The sequence below is a fragment of the Equus asinus genome, chromosome 4 (genome assembly GCF_041296235.1).
Source record: "Equus asinus isolate D_3611 breed Donkey chromosome 4, EquAss-T2T_v2, whole genome shotgun sequence".
NCBI classification, from domain to species: Eukaryota; Metazoa; Chordata; class Mammalia; order Perissodactyla; family Equidae; genus Equus; species Equus asinus.
This window is the reverse complement of record NC_091793.1, coordinates 81,575,762-81,602,925: the sequence shown is the minus strand read 5'-3', so window position 1 is coordinate 81,602,925 and position 27,164 is coordinate 81,575,762. Positions and strand designations below refer to the sequence as shown.

Sequence of the window (27,164 nt, the reverse complement as noted above, 5' to 3'; positions counted from 1 at the left end):
CTGTTAGCCTTCTTACTAAATAAGCATTTTAAATACATTAAATATATATTTGGGTCTGTGCAGTTTCACAGACTTAAGATCTAGTATTCTGTGTGACCCTTGCATCTGTTTATATGGATGCACACCAGAAATTTGAAAATTTTTTTGCCCAGATTGGCAGAGCTTTCAATCAAGAAAGTTGCCAATTTTTATAAGCAAATATCAAGGTCTTCAAATACTGTGCTCCACTTAATGTTTTCTCTTTGGATTTTGGCAATACTCCCTAACAACAAATTTAAAAAAGGGCCAGAAACACTTTAAATAAAGTTAAGGTTTATATTAATACTAAGGGCAACAAACAGTTTTCTTGTGTTTCTTGAGATATGTTTACAATAAGAATATAAACACACAGGTGTAAGATAGATACTTGAGGAAGAATTCACTGAACACCATTATTGAGCATCTTCCATACGCATGGCACCATGTTAATCACTGGGAGATGTACAATGATGTATAAAACAACATTCCAATTCATGCTGCAAGCTTTTTTCAGAACCACAAGAACAAAGTTGAAAAGTCAATATGTGACTGCCACAAATCCTTTGTAATATCATGCAGTGCAGGCAGAAGCCAACAGTTCCATCCCTTGCACCTATGCAGCTTTACACCACTGACTGGTAGGTACTCATGAGGATTTTCTCTTTAAAAAATCTTGATTGTTCCCGTTACATTAAATTGAAGCAGGTGAGATTTTAAGGGCTATATAGAGATGCAAAAAGGGCCATATTTACAAATATCCATCTATAGACTGCTTTTCTTTTCTATCTTTAAGTGTGTGCTTTTTAGAAAAGGCCATAATTCGCCCTGTAGTCTTGATTTCCATCCTTTTGGTGAAGTTTTTTAAGATCATCATGGCCCATATCCATCAATTATGTGTGCCTCGTGTACTTCCTTTGTCAGTAGTACATATCAGTATGATTAATGGTTCAGGGTTCACATTCAGGAATCTGATTGGATAACTGTCATTTCATCTGTTGGAACTTATAATTCAAAAAACATTGATGAAGTTGTCCAAGAAAAGAGAGCAATGCAAGTCAGTTTTACTTATGATGAGCAACAAAGCTTGGTTTGTCAGCATGAATAGGCTCTGTCCTCCAGTGTACTCCCTGGGCCTCAGCTAGATCATCAGGGAGGGGCAGTACCTCTTCCAAATGATTCTACTGCAGCATTAAGCGGTAGCTCTATAGTGTGAAAGAGTGAATATCATGCTGTGTGGAAGGCTCCATCACTGGAGAATCAGGATTCATGAGCTCTTGAGTAATACCTTACTCTTGTTTTGTTTCCAACAGGGAGTGGTAATTATTGACTCACTTTAAAAATATATTTATTTATTATCAAATTACTTACTTATCTAAATAGATGTATTGTTTTTATAAGAATGATAGATGTTTATTATCAAAGATAAAATTAAAAATATCAAATAAGTTTTCAAAAATCCCCTGAAATCCTCTTGTCCGAAGATGACTTGATCTTAGAGGAGATCTTAGACTGAGTGACATAAGGCACGATAGAGTATTGAAATAGATTCAAGCTTTTCTGGAAATTTAGTAAATGATAAAATGTGTATTTTAAGTCAGTGGAGGTTTTCTTCTTTTCAAGTAAATTGTGTTGACACAGCTGGCTATCTTTCTGAGGGGAAACAGCTGTTCTCAGCCTCACTCTTTATACTTACATAAATTTCAAACATATCAAAGATTTAGTTTTTTAAAGTGAAACTATAAAATTATTATGATAAAAAATGTTAATATTTTAAAACTTTGGTTTTAGAAGACCTTTTTAAAATGTGTCGGGGGATAGCCCAGTGGTGTTGTGGTTAAGTTTGTGCACTCTGCTTCAGTGGCTGAGGATTCATGGATTCAGATCCCGGGTATGGACCTACACCACTCATCAAGCTATGCTGTGGCAGCCTCCCACATACAAAATAGAGGAAGATGGGCACAGATGTTAGCTCAGGGACAGTCTTACACACACACACACACACACGTGTCAAAAACCCAGAAATTAAAAAAAGAAAAAAATTAAATTTGACTGAATAAAATAGAAAAACATCAGTATATCAAGAAACAAAATATTATAAAATCATAGATAAAATTAAAAGGGAAAACAAAATAGGAGGAAATGACAACACATGACAAAGAGTTAATTTTGTAATATCCCAAAAGTGCTTACTTTTTAGTAATCAATAAAAATAAGACAGAAACTACAATAGAGGAATGTACAAAGACAAATACTTCTTTGCAAAAGGGGGGAAATCAGTAAACATATACTTTCTTAGTGTTCAAGGTATCAATAAGTATATACTTTACTAGTATTTAAAGAATTCATAGCATACACTTTATTAGTATTCTGGGAAATTCCAGTACTATCAACAAATGGAAAGGATTTTATTGTCAATAAGCCAGTGAAACTTAGTTGTCTCATTTTTCCAGCTGACGCAGTATTTAGTCTGCAAGCGGTCTCTTTACCTGGAGAAAGGATGGGGATAAGACCAGCAGTCATATGATTCTACATGGAACTCCAAGAATGTCTTGGAATTTTCTAGGTTTTACATGAAAGAGACAATGCTTTATTTATGTTATGAGATATATTTGTAATTTTAATACAGAAATAAGTGAAGGATGAACATTGTTCAAAATATAATTTTTGAAGACACTCTCATGATATTTATGCCTCAACCACTATGAAACTCAGGTTATTATTAAAAAGAACCTTTCCCTCTTTCTTTATACTGAATTCAGGTTCTTGCAGATCTTTCATAATTTCTGCCTTGAGATCAGGTGGTGCTGTTGAATTAAAGTTGCAGGTTTCTGTCAAAAAATCCAAAAGCAGGTCTCCATTTTCATTGCCATCAATAAAGCAGTCAGATATGTCCATGGTGGACAGAAGGTCGTAACATTCATACTTAATCCCCAACTTGTCCAGCATTTGAGTGAGGTCAACAGATGTGACATATAGGCAGAGGTCATCCCGGGGCAAGCGTGGTCCGTACTTTTTCCATAGCTTTCTCCAGCCACTGGTTCCTGTGCAACAGAACAAAGTTCATGCTTTCAATTGTTCTTCCTTTTATTTACCTACTCCGCCAGGCAGTACGTACACTAGGGGCTTGGAGCAGAGCAGTCAGTAAAGTGCGGGTGGGAGAGAGAAAGTTAAATAAATAACTAAATAAATCATACATCAGATGGTGCTAATTGCTAATGAAAAACAAATCAGAGCAAAGAATAAGGAGATTCAAAGAGTTGGATGAGTTGCTGTTTTATGTAGGGTGGTCACAGAAAGTCTCTAATAATGTGATATTTGAGCAGAGACATGACAGCAAGCCATGTAGATATCAGAGGGAAGATTACTCCAGGACGAGAGAAGAGCAACTGTGAAGGAGCTGAGGCAGGAACATGCTTGGCATGTTAAGAACTAGTCAGGAAGCCAGTGAGATTGGAAATGAGTGAACAAAGAGTAGAGTGGAAGGAAATAAGGTTGGATAGGTGGTGATGGGAGTGGATATGGTGCCAAGTCATGTGGTGTGAGATGGGAAGTCATTGTAGTGCTATCTAACAGAACTTTCTGGACTGATGGACATGTTATATATCTGCATTGTCCAATATAGTAGCCACTAACCACTTGTGGCTATGGAACATTTGAACTGTAGCTAGTGTGACTGAGAAAATGATTTTTTTAACAATTTTTATTGAGTTTATGATAGTTTACAACCTTGTGAAATTTCAGTTGTACATTATTGTCAGTCATGTTGTAGATGCACCACTTCACACTTTGCGCCCACCCCCCACCCCCCTTTTCCCCTGGTAGCCACTAATCTGTTCTCTTTGTCTACATGTTTAACCTCCACATATGAGTGGAGTCATACAGAGATTGTCTTTCTCTATCTGGCTTATTTCACTTAACATAACACCCTCAAGGTCCCTCCATGTTGTCGTGAATGGGACGATTTTGAATTTTAAGTTTTATTTCATCTTAATTCATTTAAATTTCAACTTCAATAGTCAAATGTGTCTTCCATATTGGACAACACAACATCAGAGTAACTTAACCTGATTTAAGTTTTAATAAGGTCACTCTGGCCACGCAGATGAGACTAGACTCTAGGGGCATAAGGGCGGAAGTAGGGAGAACAATAAGAAGGCTACTGCAATCATCTGGGTGATAAATGATGGTAAGCTGGACCAGCGAACTTGGAAGGGATGAGAAGTGGTTGGATCTTTTATATATTACATTCCTAGATTCAATGTCACTTGCCAAAAATTTGGATATTGGGTATGAGTGAAAGAAAAGAGTCAGTGACGACCTCAATGATTTTGGCCCAAGCACCTGAAAAGAGAGAATTGCTATTATTGCAAATGGGAAGAATGAGGGAGGAGCAGTTTTAAATGTATCATCAGGCATCTCATTCTGGAAACGTAAGCTTGAGATACCTATTGGACATTCAGGGGGTGACAGGAGGAAGGCAGTTGTTTGTGTGAGTCTTGAGTTCAGTGGAGGGTCTAAGAGTAAAAACTGAAATGGAAAGAACGAGCACAGTAAATACAATGATGATTTACTCCAACCAAAGATGAGGTAGCCTCTCATGCCTATCCGCTCATAAGATGCTGCCTCAGACTGCCAGTAACTGGGCTGATCCCTACAAATTTTGTACCCAAGTTTAGAAGATGTTTTAGCAATATCTGTTGCATCTAACTGAAAACCCAGCCCAGCGTAGATGCTAAGAGATGCAGCATCTGAGGGAGAGAGACATAGGTTGGACTGTTCTTCTGACACTTCATGAATGAGGTGAGGTTGTTATTTAGTCTTTCAGGACCTCAGTTTTCTCATCTATAAGATGGGGATAACCATACTTACATCAGGGGCAACTGCAAGTATTAAAAAAGATAACGTAAGTGAATCATTGCACAATGCTCAGCACAGATGTGTAATGTGTAATGGCAGATGGGTAATAAGTATTTACAAAATAAATGAACATTATACGGAATTAGTTTGATGATGTATTTCCACTGGTTGTAATCTTGAGACTGTGAAAAAGCAAACTTGCTCTTCAGAAACCTATAATAATAATAAATCAAAACAAATGAGCATTTATTTATGGACTTTTTAATGAATGCATGTAATTCCGGGTTGTTACATACACAGTTGATCCAGTGCAGTAATTAAGGGTGGTTTCTAAAGCTTAGCTCCCTGAGTGCGAAGCCTGACTTTCCTCTTACCAGCTTTATGAGCCTCTGCCTCAGTTTTATCATCTGCAAAACAGGAATAATAATAGAATCTATTTATAGAATTGCTGTAGGGAATAACTGAGTTAAGAAAGCAAGGCACTTAGAACCATGACTGTCTATAGTAAACACAGTTGAAGTGTTAGGAAATTAAGCTAGACTTGGCCAAAGCAATATAAGAGAGAACCTATATTTTCTATGAACTTTCAGTGAAGATTTCAAATACTTGAGATTTTTTGTTTCCCAAACCTCCTTTATGATCTAATGAAAGAAACTGATTCCCCAGGAAAATACACAAATGATACTTTCCCACACGGTTCTGCAAATAGTTATAGGATGCTCAAAGACCCCTGGCCCTCATCCGTGGACTAGGCTAAAGTCCCCCGATTTAACTTAACAAAAGAGACTATCCAAGGCAGGAAATCGTGAATAATAAATAGCCTAGATAATTGATGTTCCACTAATATTTCAGAAGAGGGAGTGATCACTGCAGGATATGCTCCAGGAGAAGGGAGAATTGGAATGAAGGAGAAAAAAAAATAAAACCTCATTTCAATGAAAAAAAATGAGGATCATGAGTATATATTAAAAAATCTTTCATTCCGAAGACAGTGATTGTTTGCCCAAATAAGAATTTGCCTACAAACAAGACATAACAAGAAAATAAATATTTCAGAGGTTGAGGAGGGGCTCTCTTATCATTATTATTATTATTTTCAACCTGGCAGAGAAAGAAGCAGCAAACACTAATTGCAGAAAATGTGCTGGTGTCAGTGTTCTGTGACTTGGTGCCATTTCTGAGCTGAGCAATTATACACTTTCTGACGGAAGCATTATCATAATGGCTCTCAGTGGGCACAACATATGGTGTTAACTTTATTTTCAAAGCGATATAAACCAGATTCTGTTTTTCGCACTGTATTAACAATAACATACCATGATGTGCCTCCTTCCTTAGTCAGGTAAGGAGAAGGAAGGACAGAAAACTTCAGTGTTCTCCTGGCTGATCTCCCTTAACCAGATAAATTGCATTTTAATTAGCAACTCTCTCCATTAAGGCCTGGCTCCAACATTTGCAGAAAAACATGCCATAGACATCATTTTATTGTGGGATACTCCTCATTTTAAAAATCCACCTCCTTTGTTCTTATTTCTCTTCTTTTTCATCCCCAAATCAAATCTTTTATCTTCATAATGAGGAATTTCTGGTCGTTATAATTAAATAACTATTTACTGAGCTGTGCTACTTCTGTAAAGGATACTTAGAAACACAAAGGAAAGCCTCTCTTCCCTCAAGCAACACGTATTCTAACAGGCTGACCAGTAAATGCTGCTGTCACTTAATTCTGATTTCAATGTCTTTTTCTTTTCCTAATTAGTTTCACTTCCCTGCCCTTCATTGCTTTTGTCTGCGCGCATGTGTGTGAACATGTGTATCTTCTTTATTGAGTCTTTTATTCCTATTTATTAAATCCATCTTCAAATCTCCAGAACTTTCTGTAATCTCTGATTCCACATCCATCATGAAGTCACTTTTAGCTAAAACATGGTCTCTTTTTTGGATGGACATTCAGAACTAGTTGTAGTTTGGATATTATAAGGCAGAAATAATAAACAGTAATCCAGTTCAATTCAAACATATTTACTGAGTGTCTTCTAGGTGCCAAAGGCTTTGCAAAGATCTGAGACTAGAGGTAAGAGGCAGAGCCCTCTGCTCTCAAGGAACTCTCCTTAAACTTTGCATATGCCTCTTATAGGAAATTTAGCACACTGCTGAAAGTGTTTACGTATCTGAATCCTCCAATAGATTAGGAGCCTTTCAAAGGCAGAGGAAAAGTCATAGTCATCTTTGCAAACTTCAGAGCCTGGCAGTGACTGACTGTAGGAGCTCAATAACCACTGAATGAACCAAATCTACACAATGACTATCCTATGCAGTCAATGTAGGATGAAGACTACAGACTCTGTTTTAAATATGGCTGAACACACATGGCTCAGTAGCCAAGTTAGGTGCTCTACATAATTAAATCTAAAAACTGACTCCATATTTCATTATCATATGATCTAATAAATTTCAAAAATGAGTGTCCATATGAGTAGTTCAGCCTATTCAGAGAAATAACTCATCAGTTCAGTAACAGGTCAGTGTCTGACTGAGATGGCCAGGCAAGAGCCTTAGCTGTGTGGCATATTTAAGATGACGGTTTAGAGCAAGATGTTGATCCAGACACACCATTATCTATCTAGATGTGTGCTCTCAGAAATTTAATTTAATGACTAGTTCTAGGCTTGTCTGAATCCGTCTACAATGAGCATTCAGTTTTCTGCATGGCAATGCAGCTATGGATAACAATTGTGCCCTGAAACAAAGGAAATACACAGAACAGGCTTCTTTACTTCTCTTCTAGGTAATGATGAAGCAAATTCCATTTAGAAAATGACTGCAAGAAACCTGATAAAAACAGAGCCTAGTATAAAACATTTTCCTGTAGGTGTTCCAAGTTTTAGGGCAATATTCCAGTTTAAGGAATATTTTCATTGGGAAGGTATGGAGAATGAGGTTTTAAGAAACACTAAGAAGGCAGTTTAGGGCAATGGTTTTTTCACAAGGGTAAGGAGGGAAGTTGATCAGGCACCACAGAAGACCTGGGAGCTTTCTCAAATGCATTTGCTGTCCACAATCTGATCTAGCAGTATCACACTCCCTGGAATGCAAAATATACTACAAAGCTATAGTAATCAAAACAGCATGGCACTGGCACAAAAACAGACACACAGACCAATGGAACATAACTGAGAGCCCAGAAATAAACCCACACATCTATGGACAGCTAATTTTCAACAAGGGAACAAAAACACACAATGAAGAAAGGAAAGTTTCTTCAATAAAGGTGTTGGGAAAACTGGACAGCCACATGCAATGGAATGAAGTAGACCATTATATTACACCGTACACAAAAATTAACTCAAAATGGATTAAAGACTTGAATGTAAGACCTCAAACCATGAAATTTCTAGAAAAAGACAAAGGCAGTACAATCTTCAACATTGGTCTTAGCAGCATATTTTCAAATACCATGTCTGACTGGACAAGGGAAACAAGAGAAAAAATAAACAAATAGGACTATATCAAACTAAAAAGCTTCTGCACAGCAAAGCAAATCATCAACAAAACAAAAAGACAACCTAACAATTGGGGAAAGATATTTGCAAACCATATATCTGATATGAGGTTAATATCCAGACTATACAAAGAACTCATACATCTCAACAACAAAAGAACTAACAACCCAATTAAAAAATGGGCAAGAGATCTGAACAGACATTTCTCTAAAGAAGATATACAGATGGCCAACAGGCACAGGGAAAGATGTTCAACATCACTAACTATCAGGGAGATGAAAATCAAAACTACAATGAGATATCACTTCACTCCTATCATAATGGCTATAATTAACAAGACAGGACATAATAAGTGTTGGAGAAGGTGTGGAGAGAAGGGAACCCTCGTACACTGCTGGTGGGAGTGCAAACTGGTGCAGCCACTATGGAAAGCAGTATGGAGATTCCTCAAAAAGTTAAGAATAGAACTACCGTATGATCCAGCTATTCCACTGTTGGGCATTTATCCAAAGAACATGAAAACATGAATGGGTAAAGATATATGCACCCCTATGTTCATTGCAGCATTATTCACAATAACCAAGACTTGGAAGCAACCTAGGTATCCCTCAGTAGACGAATAGATAAAGAAGATGTGGTGTATATACATAATGGAATACTACTCAGACATAAAAAAGGATGAAATCTTGCCATTTGTGACAACATGGGTGGATCTTGAGGGTATGATGCTAAATGAAATAAGTCAGAGGGAGAAAGTCAAATACCATATGATATCACTCATAAATAGAAGATAAAAACAACAACAAACAAACACATAGAGACAGAGATTGGATGAGTGGTTACCTGAGGGGAAGCAGGGAAGGAGGAGGCTGACAGGGGTGATTAGGCACATGTGTGGTGATGGATTGTAATTAGTCTTTGAGTGGTAAACATGATGTAATCTACATAGAAATTGAAATATAATGATGTACACCTGAAATTTATATAATAATACAGACCTATGTTACTGCAATAAAAACATTAAAAAAATCCTATACTTATTGATTGACAATGATACAAAATAAATCTGATTGGGAATTTCTTGTGATTAGATTTGTTTCCAATGTTGGAAACTGAGCTTGATCTATTTTTCCAAAAGTTGACCTGTGTACAGTAGTTCCCTTATCTGAGGGGCATATGTTCCAAGACCTTCAATGCATGCCTGAAACCACAGATAGTACCAAACCCTATATGTACTATGTTTTTTCCTAGACATACATACCTATGATAAAGTTTAATTTATAAATTAGGCACAGTAAGAGATTAGCAACAATAACTGCTAATAAAATGGAACAATTATAGCAATATACTGTAATAAAATTCGCCATAGATAGGAACCTCAGCATACTATTTTTTTTCTTTCCTTATTAAGTTAAGAACCTTCACCTTTTCATTTAAAGGAAGCACTTTAGGCTTCTTTTTGGCATATCTGAATTGCCAGTGTGGGGGATCAGAATTGGCCACCTCAAAATGTGTCTCTTTGGCTTATTTTTAAGAACAAAAGACTCTGAAAGAAACTTTGACCTTCCCCCTAACTACCTAAAAGAATTTAAGATAAAAGGCCTGTCCTGGGGACAGGCCATCACCATAGATAACTCTGGGGACAGGTAGACTGGCAGCGTCCTTGCCAAGTCCATTCTGTTCAAAGTGCTGTCTACCAAACATTTGCTTTTCCATCTCCATGTGAATTGCCTTCCTCCCCTTTGAAGTCCCAAACCATTACCCCCAACATACTCCTTTGTCTTTAGGAGAAAATGTTATTTAAGGTGGCGTCTTTGGCCATTCTGGTGAGTTACTCAGCTTTCCTGGGTTTCTTCCATGTATTCATTGTTATAAAGCTTTGCTTGATTTTCTCCTATTATTCTGTCTCATGTCAATTTAAATCTTAGACCAGCCAGAAGGACCGAGAGGATAGAGGAATTCTCTTCCTCCCCTACCTCAGCATCACTAATCTTGTGCTTTGGGGCCATTATTAAGTAAAATAAGGGTCACTTGAACACGAGCACTGTGATACTGTGACAGTTGATCTAAAACCAACATGGCTTGTAAGTGACTGACAGGTAGCATATACAGTGTGGATACACTAGACAAAAGGATCATTCACATCTGGGGTGGGACAGAATGGGATAGTGTGAGATTTCATCATACAACAGAACAGTGTGCAATTTAAAACTTATGAATTGTTTATTTCTGGAATTTTCCATTTAATATTTTTTGGACTGCAGTTGACCACAGGTAATTGAAACTGTGGAAAGCAAAACTTCAGATACGGAGGGACTGCTGTATTTGTATTGGCTTTATTAATGCAACAAAGCCATTATTGCTATTTTTTAAAAAGGAAACTGCAGTCTCTTCCATACACTGAGGGGGCAAAATAATTTATCTCAGGGAAATGTATTGTTAAGACAGTTTCATAGGTACACAGGTTTACCTAGGGGAGAGAGGTAGAGGAAAAAGGAGTTAAGCTGCTCGATATAATAAATAAGACAGATGGGATGATGGATCTGATGTCTTAGGAAAAGTACTGAGCTGAGAGAATATGGGTGAGGTCTGAGAAGTTCATGAGGAATTAGTGCAAGGGAGGTGGGCCCTGACCTAGCAAAGGAAAAGCTAGAAAGAGAGTGGCTGTAGGACTTTGATGCAGAATTCCATATCTGCTGTTCTTCCTCTCCATAGATCTCAACATCTCCCCAAATCAAAGAATGGTACTTTGGAGAAGGAAGGAGGTAGGGCTACATCCGTGCTGGGGGCAAACCAGAACAAGATGGGAAAGGTAGTTGCAGCACATGCAAGGTTTGGAGACAAATCAAAAGTTAAACTGGGAGCAGACATTTGGAGCAAACAATGGCTGGCCACCATCAGGAAAATGTAAGCCGGACCCCCAGGAATACTCGGGAGTCGGGGGAGGGGGAGGGACAACCCAAGTTACTTGACATGACGGCTCTTCACTTACTCTGGATTTTTAAGAGTTAAGCAGGAGCCCATAAGACTGGGGAATCTGGAGACATTCCCAAGTTGATGACAAGATCAACATATTTAACAATGTTATTTCCCTTTTCAGGTAGAATATTTTCTTTAACTGTAAAGGAAACTACATTGGATAAGATGGTTTATTTTTTTAAAACATTTTACTTATCTTTAATTAATTTATTTACTTAACAACTCTTCTGATAAATAGAGGCAATGAAACTATGACTTTCAGCCTTAGGAGAGAAGTGGAAAATCCAAAATAAAATTCCTAAATCTATTTTCCCCTTTTGCTAAGTGGTTCTTCTTTTACGAAGATATGTATATAACATTTCTTCTATAGCTGTATAAATCTCTTCTAAGAAAGAAGTACATATGGTAAAGGAAGGACATCATTAGAGTCCCTTTAATAATTTGACAACTGTTATTTGTTGCATTCATATGTCTAGGAACAATATCTATTAACAATGTTTTCCTTTTTGGGACACTTGTATCCTATGCTATGTGTAGTAATGAAGAATTGTGGAACTGCATCTTGAAAAAGTGAATAAAAAATTTCCACCATCAAATTACATTGAATAATTTTCTACTCAAAATACCTTTTTCTAAAAAAGCTGATCTTTGAGCTTTTACTCCTTTTCTTTTGATTTTTCCCCATGAAGGTATGTATACATAGTACATATGAACCACATATATGCACAGATGTAATATGATGTAGGTATGATTATCCAGAAATAGCCCTTGAATAAACTAAGACTCATAGAGCAAGTTCACACTGCTGGGAAATGCCTCAGCATTCTTGCTTCATGTATCATCATAATTTCACTGGGCCTATTTTAGTTTACACTGGGCCTATTTTAGTTTACATGGATTGTATTAACTCATTCATGGTATAGCCAGCAGAAGAGTGTATCCATAAGGCACTTAGTTAATTCTCAGTTGCTTGTAGACTACTCATGCCATTTCTAAATCTTAGGCAGGCTTTTTCTTATTGGGAGTTATAAACTCATACTCATAGAGCTGCATTCTGATATTCAAATATTTAACTTCTGAAAATATGTTAGAATAAACCAAGTATAAATGAGTAGATCTGCTATTGATATGAAATATATTCTAAAATCAAGTATATATGATTTCTGGATGAATTGCTATTTCTGTCTGCAACACTGTTTCTGTATTATTGATACAGATGATCAAGAATTGACTGCATTCAATGTTGATGACTAAGTTTACTTTTGTATCCCTAAATATAGTACAAAATGCTTTACCCAAGTGTCCTAATTTAGAGAGAGGTTAGTAAGAAGCATCCAGTTTACATAAGCCTTTCTAGATGGGAAGACAGACAGATATCTCCCATATAAATGAATATTTTTAACTAACCAGAGATAAAAATAGTATATCAAAACTTTCTCTTGGGCAAGAGGTTGTGTACAGGAACTCTCTATTGCCAAACTCCCACATCAGTTCAAACCCAAGATTACAGGCAACAACCATGTTTGCCATACTTAAAGCCGTCCCTCATGTTGAAGAACAAATGAATTTTGTGACATATGATTTTTGAGTATGGGGTCTGGTATAAGCTTAGGAAGACAGAGGCTGTTGTACGTCTAGAATCGGCCTGCCTAGCACTGTGTGGGCAATCATTGCTGAATGAAAGAAGTAACGAACGAATGAACTCAATAATGTCAATGTTTCTTTTGCTAACATGTTTAGTTATATTCTCTGTGTGGTACTTACTATTGCACTGGAGGCAACATGACATGATCAAATGCCTTCTTTGGAAAACAAAACAAACAAAGCAAACCATTTTTGATAGTTATTTGAGAAAACCTATAATGAACAATATTGATAACGGCTCTAGAAATGCAAATTAATCTAATTTGATAGAATCTAAAATATTTAAACCTTTGTTTATTAATAAACATCACAGAGGGAAAAGAGATATTCAAGGGACAAAAAGGAGGTAAATATATTTACTATTTTTAGTCTCATTTAAAAAATTCCTATCATTTGTATTTGCTCTGTTATATAAAAGAGAATTTATATATAGACAACAAAGACATATTTTCTCAAGAGAAAAAAATAAATAGATGTGTAATTCCACTAGACTCCCTAAACTGAGAGCTGTTGTGAAGGACTTTCCTAATATTGTGTTAATTAATTGACTATGATCAGGAGCCAAGTCAAGAATTTCATAATGAAGATGAAATATACCAGCTGCCTACAAACACATGAATCCATGCATATATGCACTATTGCTGTTTTAAAATTCAGTTGAATGAAAATAACTTACCTGACACAATAATAATGAGGATCTTAGCATTGGTAGCTAAGAGACTATGGAAGAATTTCAGAGTAGCTGGGATGTCTTTTACATAATATAGCATCTAGAAATGAAGGAAAAGAGAAATGAGTCACTTTTCTATGTCAATGTCTTTGTTACTTGGAGAGACACTCATTAGAAAGTTTGATTTTCAAGTTGAGTGGATTTTTATTCAACAAAACAATTAAGGGGCCAGTTTTGTGGCTGAATGGCTAAATTCGCATGCTCTGCTTCGGCGGCCCAGAGTTTGGCTGGTTCGGATCCTGGGCACAGACATGGCACCGCTCGTCAGGCCACATTGAGGCAGCGTCCCACATGCCACAACTAGAAGAACCCACAACTAAAATATACAACTAAGTACTGGGGGGATTTGGGGAGAAAAAGTAGAAAAAAAAACAAGAAGTTTAAAGACTAAAGATAATTGTAAGGAGAGATACAACAATAATGTGAGAAAATATTTGGTGAAAGGGAAAACTATAGTATTTGCTCAACCAGAGACAAATAGTTTTAAATTTACTCTTTCTGGCTTCAATAACACAGTTATTTATAGCTGGAGACGCTTAGTCTCCACTCCACATGGGAGCATTGATTCTATGCTTACTCCCTATTTTGTGAATTGTAGTTCTTCTGGGAGAAAATGGTGCCAGCACCATAAAAACAGACTCCATTTCGTGGAACATTGCCTTAAAATTAAGCCCTTTGCACTGTCTTCACCATATGCTCACAGATGCTTTTTTTAAATCACAGAAGATATGACAGACTTTGATATTGACAGATTCTCAAGGAAAATAGACTGGAGTAAAGCATGAGATTACATGCTTGGTCACAAGATGCTAGGGGTCAGCCCACCCATTTTTAATCACTCTGGACCATCTTTGGGGAAGTGCAGGAGAAGTCTTTCCACTCAACACAGATAGAACTTGGAATTATACATTGGCGGTGGAAAATTTTCCTTAAGGGCTTGCATTCCTGGAATCTACCCCCACAAATACTTACTACTTATATCTCATCTTTGTCTCTTTTGGACAAGAGTTCAATATTCTATGTAGATGCCCATGACAGAATTTATGGCATAAAGCAAAAAAGAACCTAAGCTATGCCCCTCTCATATGAGTGAATGAAAGAAAAGGGACAGGCACAGGGCCCTTGCTGACTCAGGAGCCATATTTAGTATCATGTCACTCCATGCTATTCACCACAGGGACCATACATAGATAGGTACCCAGATACAGCTAATCCATAAGATGGCTAACAATCTATGACATGACCTGGCTAAAAAAGAGGAGGTGGGTCATGGCAGATGCTCTGAAATTTGATCTGATAAACACTGAGATTCTCTGCAGTTGACTGTGAATATTAAGTTGAAAGAATGTCATGAGAGCAGTAGGACTCTAAAGATCAATGAAGAGACAACAACATAGCAAAGAAAAATGCAGAGTAGATAAAGAAAGAGAGATGAATAAAATAGTAATGCAGAGGAAGCAGAGTTGCTGTGAGAAAGAAAAAACAAACATGGAAGTTTTGAGAGAAATGGGAGAATGATCTCTGAAGCTGCCACATTTTATAACAGGTAAAGAATGGGATCCACAGCATAAGTGGAGGGATTGGCTTTTGATAAAAGGCTTTTGTAGTAAGATGGAAGAAGGAGATAGTGGGTACGGGTGCAGCTATGTTTGTAAATCTGGAGGGTGAAAGATGAGTTTCCATCTGATGGTTTCTGTTTTTGCTATACAGTATGAAGTGAGGTCATCAGATGGGAATGAATGGTGGGAGAGGGGTTATAGGAGGTTTAAGGAGAGAGAGGGAGTATGAACTAGTTATCTAAAGAGGTGGGAAAGCAAGTCTAATAGAGAAACACCATAGGCTTGCTGGACAATGTTAAGCACTCCCTTATAGGTAAATGATTTGGTCAGCTAAGAGAGCAGAGATGTAAGATTGCCTGGATATGTCAATCTTGCAGTCATTTTTTCCTTTGATTTCTTTTACATTTATTCTTTTGGGGTGACTATACTTGTGGACCATAGAAAGAAAGAAGCATCTTGTTATTAATCAAGTGGTATTTCTAAAATATACACATCTTCTAATGGTAGCCAACATCCAAAGCCTATCCACCTATATGCTATTGAGAAATATTAGTAATCCCTGGAAATATGCCTCCATACCATCTACTGAATAGTCACCCCCTTTCCAAGAATTACACTCTCGGTGCTAGAACATGGAAATAAATTTCTACTGAATGACTGTCTGATATCAGTAAAACTTTATTGACCTCAGGAATCATCTAATCTGCCCCTTCTGTCACATGTTCACTAGCCAGGGCAACAGAAGGCAAAAGCAAGAGAAGTCATAAAACTCTGGGACATTGGTCCATCCAGACCATTAGACCTACTGGAGAACTGTGCTAGGATGTGGGACATATGTCCTCTATTGTCCTCAAATCGATCTACGACCTTTCAATCCTACAAAAATTAATTAAGCCAACATTGAAACAATATCAACAACTCTAGAAGTATTTTGAGTAGAGAAAACTAGCTTTTTGAATGTTACAGAGAATCTCTTAGTATTATCAACCTCTTTATCTCAATTGGACGGATAATGCTCACTTATAAAATCAGATTTTCGTTTTTCTTTTTCAAGTTAGAATACTAGGCACTCTTCATACAGATTTCTGAAAAATCTCCTTTCTGAGAGTATATAACAATAAATGTTTCTTACCTGAATCATATGAATAAAGTCCCACTCCTGAAGTTCTTTTTTCTCCATCATTCTATTTTGATATTCAGATGATGTCTCCTTATGCCAAGCAAACTTTATGTTCTCGAGGTTTGATGTCTTGGCTACAAGCTCTAAAATACAGAGAAGTCGTAGCACACCATCAATTTTAATTGCAAATGTGGAACCCATTTCCATCTAGAATTTTCATGCAATCAATGTTATATACATAACAGATATAAAGCACATTTTTCTTTTTTATGTAGCTCTGGAAGACCAGAGAGTTCATCCTGATTTTTTTTCTAGTAGTATATGAAATTAGAGATGAAAGAAAGAGCCAATAATAATTATGAGAACCCTGATCAGACATAGGTTACATTATCTCAGTATTAATGGGGAATCAACTGGTGAGTTTTATCAATGGAAATTGATGTAAAACAGGTGATATAATTCTGTAATCCAGGAGTCAGCAAACCACAGCCCGTGGGCCATTTCTCGCCTACTACCTGTTTTTAAGTGGACTGCAAGCTAAAAACATATCCTAGGGGCCAGCCTGGTGGCATAGTGGTTAAGTTCACATGCTCTGCTTCAGCAGGCTAGGGTTCGCAGGTTCGGATCCAGGCACAGACCTACACACTGCTCAACAAGCCATGCTGTGGCAGCATCCCACATATAAAATAGAGGAAGATTGGCACAGATGGCTCAGTGACAATCTTCCTCAAGCAAAAAGAGGAAGATTGGCAATAGATGTTAGTTCAGGGTCAATCTTCCTCACCAAAAACAAAAAATAAAGCACAGAAAAGACATACCCTATTCTACTTCCTGACTTCATGCCTCTGTCTTTCATATCTTGTGCCATTATACGTTTAAATGGTTAAACAAAATCAAAATAATAATAATATTTTGTGATACATGAAAGTGATATAAAATTCAAATTTTAGTGTTTATAAATAAAAGTTTATTAGAACATACCCATGCTCATTAGTTTATGCATTGTCTACAGATGGCTTTGTGCTACAATGACAGAACTGATTAGTAGTAACTGAGATTGTGTGGTCTTCCAAGTCTAAAATATTCATCATTTGGCCTTTTTCAGGAAAAAGTTTGCCAACTCCTGCTGTAACCCATTAAACATAAACTCTTTATAAACACGGATTCTCTTTAAATATTTCTGAATGAATTAATGACTCTCTCTCCAAGAATAAACATCCAAAAATAATAGTTGGTGACTAGGGAATGGATGGAGAGTCAGTAAAAAATGGGCTCTAATTATTCACTGTTTCTATTGTGAGGTGTTTAGCCATGCCTGCCAAGAAAACAAATTAATTAGGTTCTCCTCCCAATAAGCTTACAAAGAACATACTGCAGTAACTATGTTGTAAATGATTGAAGGGACACACTAGGGATGATCTACCTTTGGGGATAAGATTGGCATACAGCATCATGGGTTACAGGTACCTTTGTACTTGGCAATTTGTTCAGCACTTGGTTCAACAACTTCATTGTTGATATGAACTCCTGGATATTGAACCTGCACTTTGGAGAGAATTTGAAGATCAATTTCACCTGGAAGACAAGCATATGGAACAGTCACATCAGCCCAGAAAGAAATCATGAAGAATAATTTGAGCTAGTTTATTATCTGTCTTACTTTTACTAGGAAAGCCCATCATAAATAAAGAATAATGCTCAACTGTTGCCCTGTAATGATGCTGTGATGCAGAACAGCTAGGTTGTAAGTAGGAATAATAATGTGATACGAAGAGGGCTATGATTGTCACTCATTCATTCATTCACTCATATAACCTCTTTACACTAAATCTAATGTAAATCCCATTAATTACAGGATGCAATCAACCCTTCCTTTTGTATCCCTAAGTCAAAAAAAAAAACCCACTGTCAACTATAATTTTAAGATTTCACCAATTGGAAGATGTATTTCAATTTCAGAGATGTTAAAATATGCAAAAATGCACCTTAGAATTTATAAACTAGGCCAGGCCAGAAGCATACAAAAAATGTCAGGTACAAAAAAAGGATACAAAAATACGTCAGACATCTGCCCTCCAAAACACCATGATCTAGTGGAAAAGGTAGACCTGGAGAGAACTGTGGCTGGGTTGGTCTGAGGTACGAAGAAGAATGGAGATAGTGAGGGAGAGGATAGCAGCAGAGGCCAGAGAGATGGAAAGCTTCATGGAGGGAGGTCACTCCTGAGCTCTGTGTTATGGAGCAAATGGAAGTTAGTCCAGAAACATCTGGGAAAATGGGTAACTGTAGGAAGAAAGGACAGGAAGACAGAGGCATGAAGTCAAGAAGCAGAATAGTATATGTGGGACTACTGGAAGTTCAGAGTTTTGGCATACTGGGCAAGGCAGGGCCTCCAAGAAAGAGGTGATCCCAGAGGAGTAAATGGAGAGGAGGTTATGGCCAAATAGATATTTATGCATTACTTCATCTACCAACTATTAACTGATTGTTTACTATGTGCCAACCACTGCACTAGGCTCTAGGAAATAATGATAAGAAGAGCACATAAATACGTGCCCTGATGAAAATTTAGCCTATAAGTGAATGCATGAGAGAGATGGTGGTAAGTTGGATGAACTTGAGTTCTAAACTGTCTTCTCCACTTATTAGGTGTATATGACCTTTGGCAATTTGCTTTATCTCTCCAAGCTGTATTTTCCTCATCAGAAAAATAGTGATAATCATAGTACCTAATTTATTGGTTGTAAGGGTTAAATGAGGCAATGCTTATAAAACACAGTGCAAAATAGAGTTGTCACCCAATAAATGTTAGCTGTTCATTATTTTTATTGTTTTCATTGAGTCCTTCTCTTTAAAAATATCTCTTCTCTTCCTACTGCTGATGCCTCCAACTTAAGTTTTGCACTTTTATTCTCTTGGGTTATGATGTTGACCTTCACTAAAATTAAACTATCTTCTGGCAAGACTAGCACATGAAAATGATGTTGGTCTTTAATGTTTGGGCATAAACAACATTAACAAAACCTTTCCAAGGTTAGATATGGCAGACAACCAAAACATAGGTCTTAAGTCTGGAGGGAAAGAGATGAGGACGATAAATCAGGAACAAAAGATGCTAGACTAGGAAAAGAGGGCAGTCTAAGGGTATAATGAGAACCCCAAGTACTGGTAATATGAGATGGGGAGAGAGTTAATGAGTAGGAAGGAAGCTGAAATGGAGGATGAAGGAACCTCTGTGACAGTTTTCTCTAAAGGTGGCCCTACCAACGTGAAACCTTTTATTCCTTCCTTAATAACTGTAGCTGCCGTTTATTGGCCACCCATTTGTCAAGCACTGTGTTAGGCACTTTACCTGGAATGTCTCACTTGATCTCGACCACAGTCCTATCACAAACTCCATGAAATTGTTTCCAACCAGATAAAGTGATTTGAGTAATTTGATACTCACGGGATATTAATATGCCTAATATATAAGGTACATCCAGAGTGTTTGTTCTTCTAACTACTTCATACTGAGAAACAAGAGGATACCAAATATTAAAAGGACATAAGAATTCTTTTTTTCTTCTCTACAGTAACATTTTTGAAGAGTAAAAAAGTAACTAAGGCAAAAGGCTGATAAGAAAAGCTGTAGGCTAATGAGAAATAGAGAGATTCCAGCTTGTCCCAAAGAACCAGAGGCCAGAAGTTCTGTTCTTGACTGTCAGCCTAGCCATATATTTTAAATAAAATATCCTCAATTCTGAGGATCCCAAATCCAACATTTTGAAACTCAATAATGTGAAACGCAATAATTTTCCCTCTGGGGCTTGATGAGCTCTTCTTCTCCTAAGATGGACCCCAACATTTTGGATCTACCCAAATGGCAGAATGGATCTAGCACATCCCCGGAGTATGTTCCTATCTTGTCACTTTCCCAAGCAACACAATGTTCTACCATATTCAAAGCCAGCCAGTCCCTCCTCTTGGGGCAACATGTTAGAGGACACAATGCTAAAATTGCCCCTGAGACATGGCAACCGTGGGCTCACATAACAACCAGGTATGGACATGGGCCATCTGTGCATTCACTGCTGGATCCCTAGCAGAAACGAATGAACCACCAGAGGAGATAATGAAACTATTTCCTTAGAAGTTAGCACATAAAATTCATTTCTGGCCTCATAAAGCCGGTGACCATACTTCCTGTTTGCCAGGGACAGTTCCACTTCATGCTCATTGTGCTGGGGCCCCACCTGGCTTTGTTTCTTATCCCAAGTTGTTTATTTTTAACAAAATACTATTATTAGAATTTGATTTTTGAAAATAGTTTTTTAAAATAACTATTTTATAAATCAACCAATATAATAAAAACAACTTGTTCAATAAATAAAAATTTCAGAAAATTAAAATAATTTTAATTCTTTTACCTACTCCATCCAAATCTCACTCTTAAAAGTATCCTGGATTTGACAATAAACAATGCCACCATGCTCAAAAGGCACTCATTTTTCTGTGCTATTTTTGTTATTTATAATGGACTCTATTATTTATTATTGTGAGATACACATGTAGATAGATAGATAGATAGAGATAGAGATCTTCCATATGATAATCTTTTCCTTGGTCGCATATCCTACATAGTTTGCCTTCTAGCATTCCTCAGAAATAGGAGACATGCATTTTTAAAAATGATTTATACAAACCTCTTCAACAAAAAGAGAGTCAATAGAGAGGCACTTCAGATGTTCCATGGTATTACAGTCTAGTCTAAACATTTAGCATTTAGTTATAAATATTTTCTTGATACATCACTCTACTGTTCACTATCCATCCAGTCACCCAAGCTTTGCTCCTTCCTTCATCCTCCTTCCATGGCCATCAGCAAGTTCTATAAATGGTTGTTTACTTTCTCTTTTCTGTCCCTACTAGCAATGCCCTTGTTCAGACCCAAATTATCTATGTCTTGGAATACTGCAATAACATCCCCCAAATTCAGCCTATCTCTGCTGAACCTTGTCTCCCTCAAAGCCATCGCTACAACCACCATTTAAAACCCTAAGCCCATCACTTCCCTCCTTAAAACCTTCTAATGACTAGTCAGCTGGATAAAGTCCAAGCTCCTAACTGAGCATAGTCCACCGTGCCTGCTTCCTTATTCTCACCTCTCAGAATTTCATATTTTGAAACTTTTGGCTCCACGAACCCTGCATTTCCACCCTTCTCGGCCCGCCCCCCCCACCCCCATATACACTGTGATCTTCCATGCTTTTTGTCTTTTGCCAGTGCTTTCTCCTCTACCAGGAATACCCTCCCCTCACTTCCTCACTTTATCTGACCAAACCCTATGCATCTTAAACTCTTCCACACGTGACTAATTACCTTGGTAGTCTTTCCCACAGAACCTGGAAGCAGCAACAGAATCCTTCTGACAGAAACTACCCATCAATTGACTGGAGTTGGCAACACAAAGAAAACCTTCTGTGTTCCCTGATGTAAACTATTGGTCTACTTCACTTATTTTATTCACTAGCAAAGGCCTGATTCCAATGAGCTTGTTAAAAAGTATCAAGGCCTCTAAAATGCTAGATGGAACAACTGAGCAGGTTTGGTCATCAATCACTGAAGAGCATGTGAGAGGTTATCAGGCCCTATAGTACCATGAGCCAGCAGTAAAGAGATTCAGACAAAAAAAGCGGAAGAAGACCATTTGTTCTTTCTCAGCTGAATCCTTCTGAGCAGGAGCCGTAACATTATGAATGTGTTCCAGTTATCAGATGTTAAGTGCCCTATAAATGCTTTTAAAGAACATACAAGCCAAACTAATGTGCCAAAAGAATGGGGGAAGGGAAATGAGAAATGAGTCCATGAAATCATTCAGACATTCTCAGCAAATTGAGGGGTAAACAAAAGAAATGTGGAAGCCAGCAGCCTGCTTCTAGTGTGCATTCCAAAGACTTCTGGGAATCTTAACTTTGAGTTCCAGAAAACAGCATTTAAGGGGAATAAGGCAATACATGTTCATTTCATAGTCAATCTCCTTTCACAGGTACCCTCTCGTTAGGCATTGCTTGATTATAATTCTGACAATTGTAGACAACTTAATTTTTGACATCCTAAGCCATTAGATACATAAACGCCAATGGTTGTTCAGGTTAACCAAAGCCTTATTATGTGTTTCCCCCTGAAGTTTTGGAACAAAATCTGCAAAGTTTCCTGTGACAAATGGAAAAATTATAATGATTAAACAACTCTACTCCAATGTACTTCCCTTCCTCTCCCCTCCCCTTCCCTCCCCTCCCCCCTAGCCCCCCACTTTCATGACTACCAAAGCAAATTAATGATTTTGGAATCTGTGCATTTTACGATGATGTGACTGATTTTCTCAGTTGATCGATATGTGGAACTTGAGCAAAGTTAGGAAAAGTCCAAATGTGTCACTATGAATCAATGGGTTACGGAGTAACTTCATGTCAATACACAGCATTTAGAAAGATATGCACCCAATTACAATCAGAGGTTATCTCAGGCTGGTGGAGTTACAGGTTATTTTCCATTCCCCTCTTTTTGCTCATCTATAATTTAAAATGTTCTACAGGAGTTTATTTGAGTTAATTACTTTTGAAATGTTCATTTCTAAATTACACAATCCTTTCCTTTACCATTCACAACGCACCCCCCCCCCCCACCATCGCAAAATCCTCTCTGCTATGAAATAGGTGTAACTCTAAACTTATTCTGGCTATTCTCTTTTATGCAAATGACTATCCTGAGACATTTACAGCCAAATATGGAACAACTCACATTATCAACAATTCGGCATTTAGCTTATTGTAATTATTTAAACTCTCCACAATAATTACTTTTTAAGGTTAGAACCTTCTTTACCACTAAGTTTCTAATTAAACATCTTTAAATAAGGTATCCTTTATAGTACAGAAATTGTTCTCTCATATATGGGATGCATGTATCTGATTTTATAAAATCATATATATTTGATTTTATGAGGCCCGGCTATTTTATAGTAAATGTTAGTACATTGAAGAATGTGACCATAACTTAGATCATAGATATCTTTATCTGGTGACTTAAAGGGATGATCTTCTGAGTTGGAGACTTTCTCTTTTGGATGAGTGTACCAGTAAAGGAGGCTAAAATGAAACTTTTGTTGCTTAAAAAAAGATAGATAATTGGTTAGATGGATGCATGAATGTATGGATAGACTGACAGACCGACAGACTGACAGCTCCCAGTAAAATAGCTACTTGGATGACTAGAAGAAAAAAGTATCTATAAAGAAGGGAGGCATAACATGGAAAACTAGGTTTTCTAGGTGGTCTGCAGTGATACAAAAGCATGTTTAAAGGGCAGGATGTGAAGAGATGCCAGAAGGAAATTCCCAGCAAAAGCCCTGCCAGCCCCACTCTGAGCTGGCACACTGTGGAAACCTATTCGGGGGCCATGTCTTTAAGCTGAGCATACATTTCCACTTGAATTAATGATGGATATATGTGTCTGCCCTCCAAGATCCCAGGGCAGTTAACGGATGGAGTTGGAGGGCCTTTATAAATTCTTCACCCATGTTTTTGGGGCTGCTGTGGCACCCCTCTACCACACACCCATTTTGTCTGTGCACATTGGAGGGAGACAGTGAGAAACTGACAGTCTTACCTGTGAGGTCTCTTCTATCTTAAACTGCCCTGCTTGTTATTGTAAAACGATAATCTTTGTTTGCTACTATTGAGAGACAGAATATAGACCCTCATGGCATGATTGTTGGGATATCAAATCTTTTATTAATCTCGTAATGATTTTAATGAACTCACGCCAACCCTAGTCAAATGGCCCAGCTCTTTTCATTTTTCCCTATCAGGCTACCACAATTCCTCATAACTTGAATAGCACAATTAAACATCTCCTGACTTCATTTCCTCACCTATAAAATGGGAAGGTATAACTCACATTCACTCCTTATACCATACAACTTTACTGAGATCTAACTGACATATTAACATTGTGTAAGTTTAAGGTATACAATGTGATGATTTGATACACATACATATTGTGAAATATTACCACAATAAAGTTAGTTAACGTATCCATCACCTCACATAATTACCATTTTTGTGGTGGTGGTGACTTACAAATATACAATATAGTATTATCTATAGCTACCACATTAAATCCCCAGAACTTATTCACCTAATAACTGGAAGTTTGTACCCTTTGATCAACATCTCTTCCTTTCCCCCAACCCTCAGCCCCTGGTAACCACCAATCTGCTGTTTCTGTGAGTTTGGCTTTTTTAGATTCCACACAGAAGTGAGATCATACAGTATTTCTCTTTCTCTGACGGACTTATTTCACTTGCCCTCAAGGTTCACCCATCGTGTCATAAATGGAAGGATTTCCTTCTTTTTATGGCTGAATAATATTGCGTGTGTGTGTGTGGCTGTGTATTTTTATCCACTCATCTGTTGACAGACACTTAGGTTGTTTCCATGTCTTGGCCATTATAAATCACGCTGCAATGAACATGGAGGAGCAGATATCTCTTTGAGATAGTGATTTCATTTCCTCCAGATAAACACCCTGAGATGGAATTGCTGGATCATACGGTAGTTCTTTTTGTTTATTTTTCGTTAGGAAGATTATCCCTGAGCTAACATCTGTGCCAGTCTTCCTCCATTTTGTATGTGGGATGCCGTCACAGCATGGCTTGATGAGCAGTGTGTAGGTCTGCTCCCAGGATCCAAACCCTTGAACCCTGGGCCACCAAGCAGAGTGCACAAACTCAACTACTATGCCACCAGGCTGGGCCCTAGTACTTCTATTTTTAATTTTTTGAGAAATCTCCATACTGTTTTCCACAGTAGCTGTACCAATAACTTATTTTCTTAAATTTGTTTTTGTAGATTTCTTTATTTTAATTTTTCTATATCAAAATTATGAACTATCTTTAGTCATAAAATCAGACAACTGGTTAATATAGTGATTGTGCTCAAAAACTTAGTTGGAATAATTATTTGTTGTTCAGACTTGGGGATAACATGAAGAAAGTATCAAAAACCAATTGATTAGGGGCCCGCCTGGTGGTGTAGTGGTTAAGTTCACACACTCCGCTTCGGCGACCCAGGCTTCACAGGTTTGGATCCTGGGTGTGGACCTACACACCACTCCTCAAGCCATGCTGAGACAGTGTCCCACAGGCAAAACAGAGGAAAATTGGCATAGATGTTAGCTCAGCAACAGTCTTTCTCAAGCAAAAAGAGGAAGATTGGCAACAGATGTTAGCTCAGGGCCAATCTTCCTCACCAAAAGAAAATTTAGTTGATTAAGCCAAAGGCTACTTTGAGAATTTTGCATGCTACAATGCTTTTCTTTCAATCATGTATTTACTAAGGATCTATTATATGCCAGGAAATGTCCGAAGTATTGGGTTTATAGAGATATATTTTTTTAAAGTTAATGGGCATATTAAAAATTGCTCAAACTCAGTAATCAGAGAGAGGAAAATTAAAATTGCAATAAGATATCACTTTATGCTTATTGGACTGATAAAAAGGCAGAAAGCTGGAAAATTCCTAAGTGCTGCCAGGAATATTCAGATAGAGAAAATTTCACTGAGACTGGTCAGAATGTAGACTGTGCAGCCATTATGGAGACTAATTTGGAAATACTTAATTCAAATCGAATATATCCATGACCCAGGAGTTCTGGATTTGGAAATATATGTAATCCAAAGAAATTCTCACACAGCTTTATAAGGAGATACTGTATTGTGAAGTTCACTAAAGCTTTACTTGTGATGAAAGGAGGATGGAGACAAACTGTAGGACAGAAAAGTTGTGGTGGATGCACAGCACTCAGGATTCTCTACCTGCCAGAATCCACAGAGCAGATGCACACCTAGCGATATAGGGGAATCTTCAGAGTAGAGTAGTGAACAAAAGCATGCAATGAGTAACAGATATCACACAAAATATAAAACAGAAGAAAAAATGTACAGATTGGTAAAGGGAGACAGGTACCACATTTAGTGCAATAAATCATCACACTGTCGTGATGGAATCCTGTACAGAAACAATGAAGGTACAAAGTCACTGGCTGTAGTGAGAGAAGAGGTGAGAGTGAGCCCAGGGCAGAGAGCAGAGAACACGTTGGGGAAGAGAGAACCCTTGGGCTATCTGTGTATCCTTCTGTTAGCTCTCTGCCAGGTTTTGGACCACATAAGACTCTAAAACTTTCTCTAACATAATTATAAGCAATTGGGCAGGTCCTGCATGATATGGTGGCTGAGGTTTTATAATATGAGGGAAAGTCTGTGGGATTTAGGGAAAACTAGACCTGGGCTTAGATCTTAGTTCCACCATCTATACCTGATGATGCACATTTTAAACCATCTGAGCCTCAAAATATCTGAACTTCAGCATCTTCATTTTGAAATGAAGCCCCATAAAGTTATGAGAATAAAATGTGATAACATATATGATGTGCCTAGTAATGTGCCTGGAAAATAACACGTCTTCAACCAAGCTTAGTTCCTCTGTGATCCCTCTTCTATAATATACAGTACATAGATCGTTTAGGTTACTACAGCATATAAAGGACAAAAAACAACTTTCATTGAAAAATATTGATTAGTGAATTTTTGGAAGTTATCTGGCCATAAATTACTTCAAAAGATAATAATTTTTTTTTAAAGATTTTATTTTTTTCCTTTTTCTCCCCAAAGCCCCCCAGTACATAGTTGTATATTCTTCCTTGGGGGTCCT

At 37.4% G+C, this 27,164-nt stretch overlaps 1 protein-coding gene across 1 annotated transcript in view; it reads right to left on the bottom strand.

Moving 5' to 3' along the window:
• Nucleotides 1-2,306: 2,306 nt before the first annotated feature.
• Nucleotides 2,307-27,164, bottom strand: part of HNMT (histamine N-methyltransferase) — a 41,299-nt gene continuing 16,441 nt past the window's right edge. The window contains exons 3-6 of the mRNA XM_014863899.3: nt 17,878-17,985; nt 16,423-16,553; nt 13,678-13,771; nt 2,307-3,059 (exon numbers count right to left, since the gene is read on the bottom strand). Coding sequence (XP_014719385.1) covers nt 2,704-3,059; nt 13,678-13,771; nt 16,423-16,553; nt 17,878-17,985 — 689 coding nt within the window. The 3' untranslated portion in view covers nt 2,307-2,703. The remainder of the gene's footprint in view (nt 3,060-13,677; nt 13,772-16,422; nt 16,554-17,877; nt 17,986-27,164) is intronic.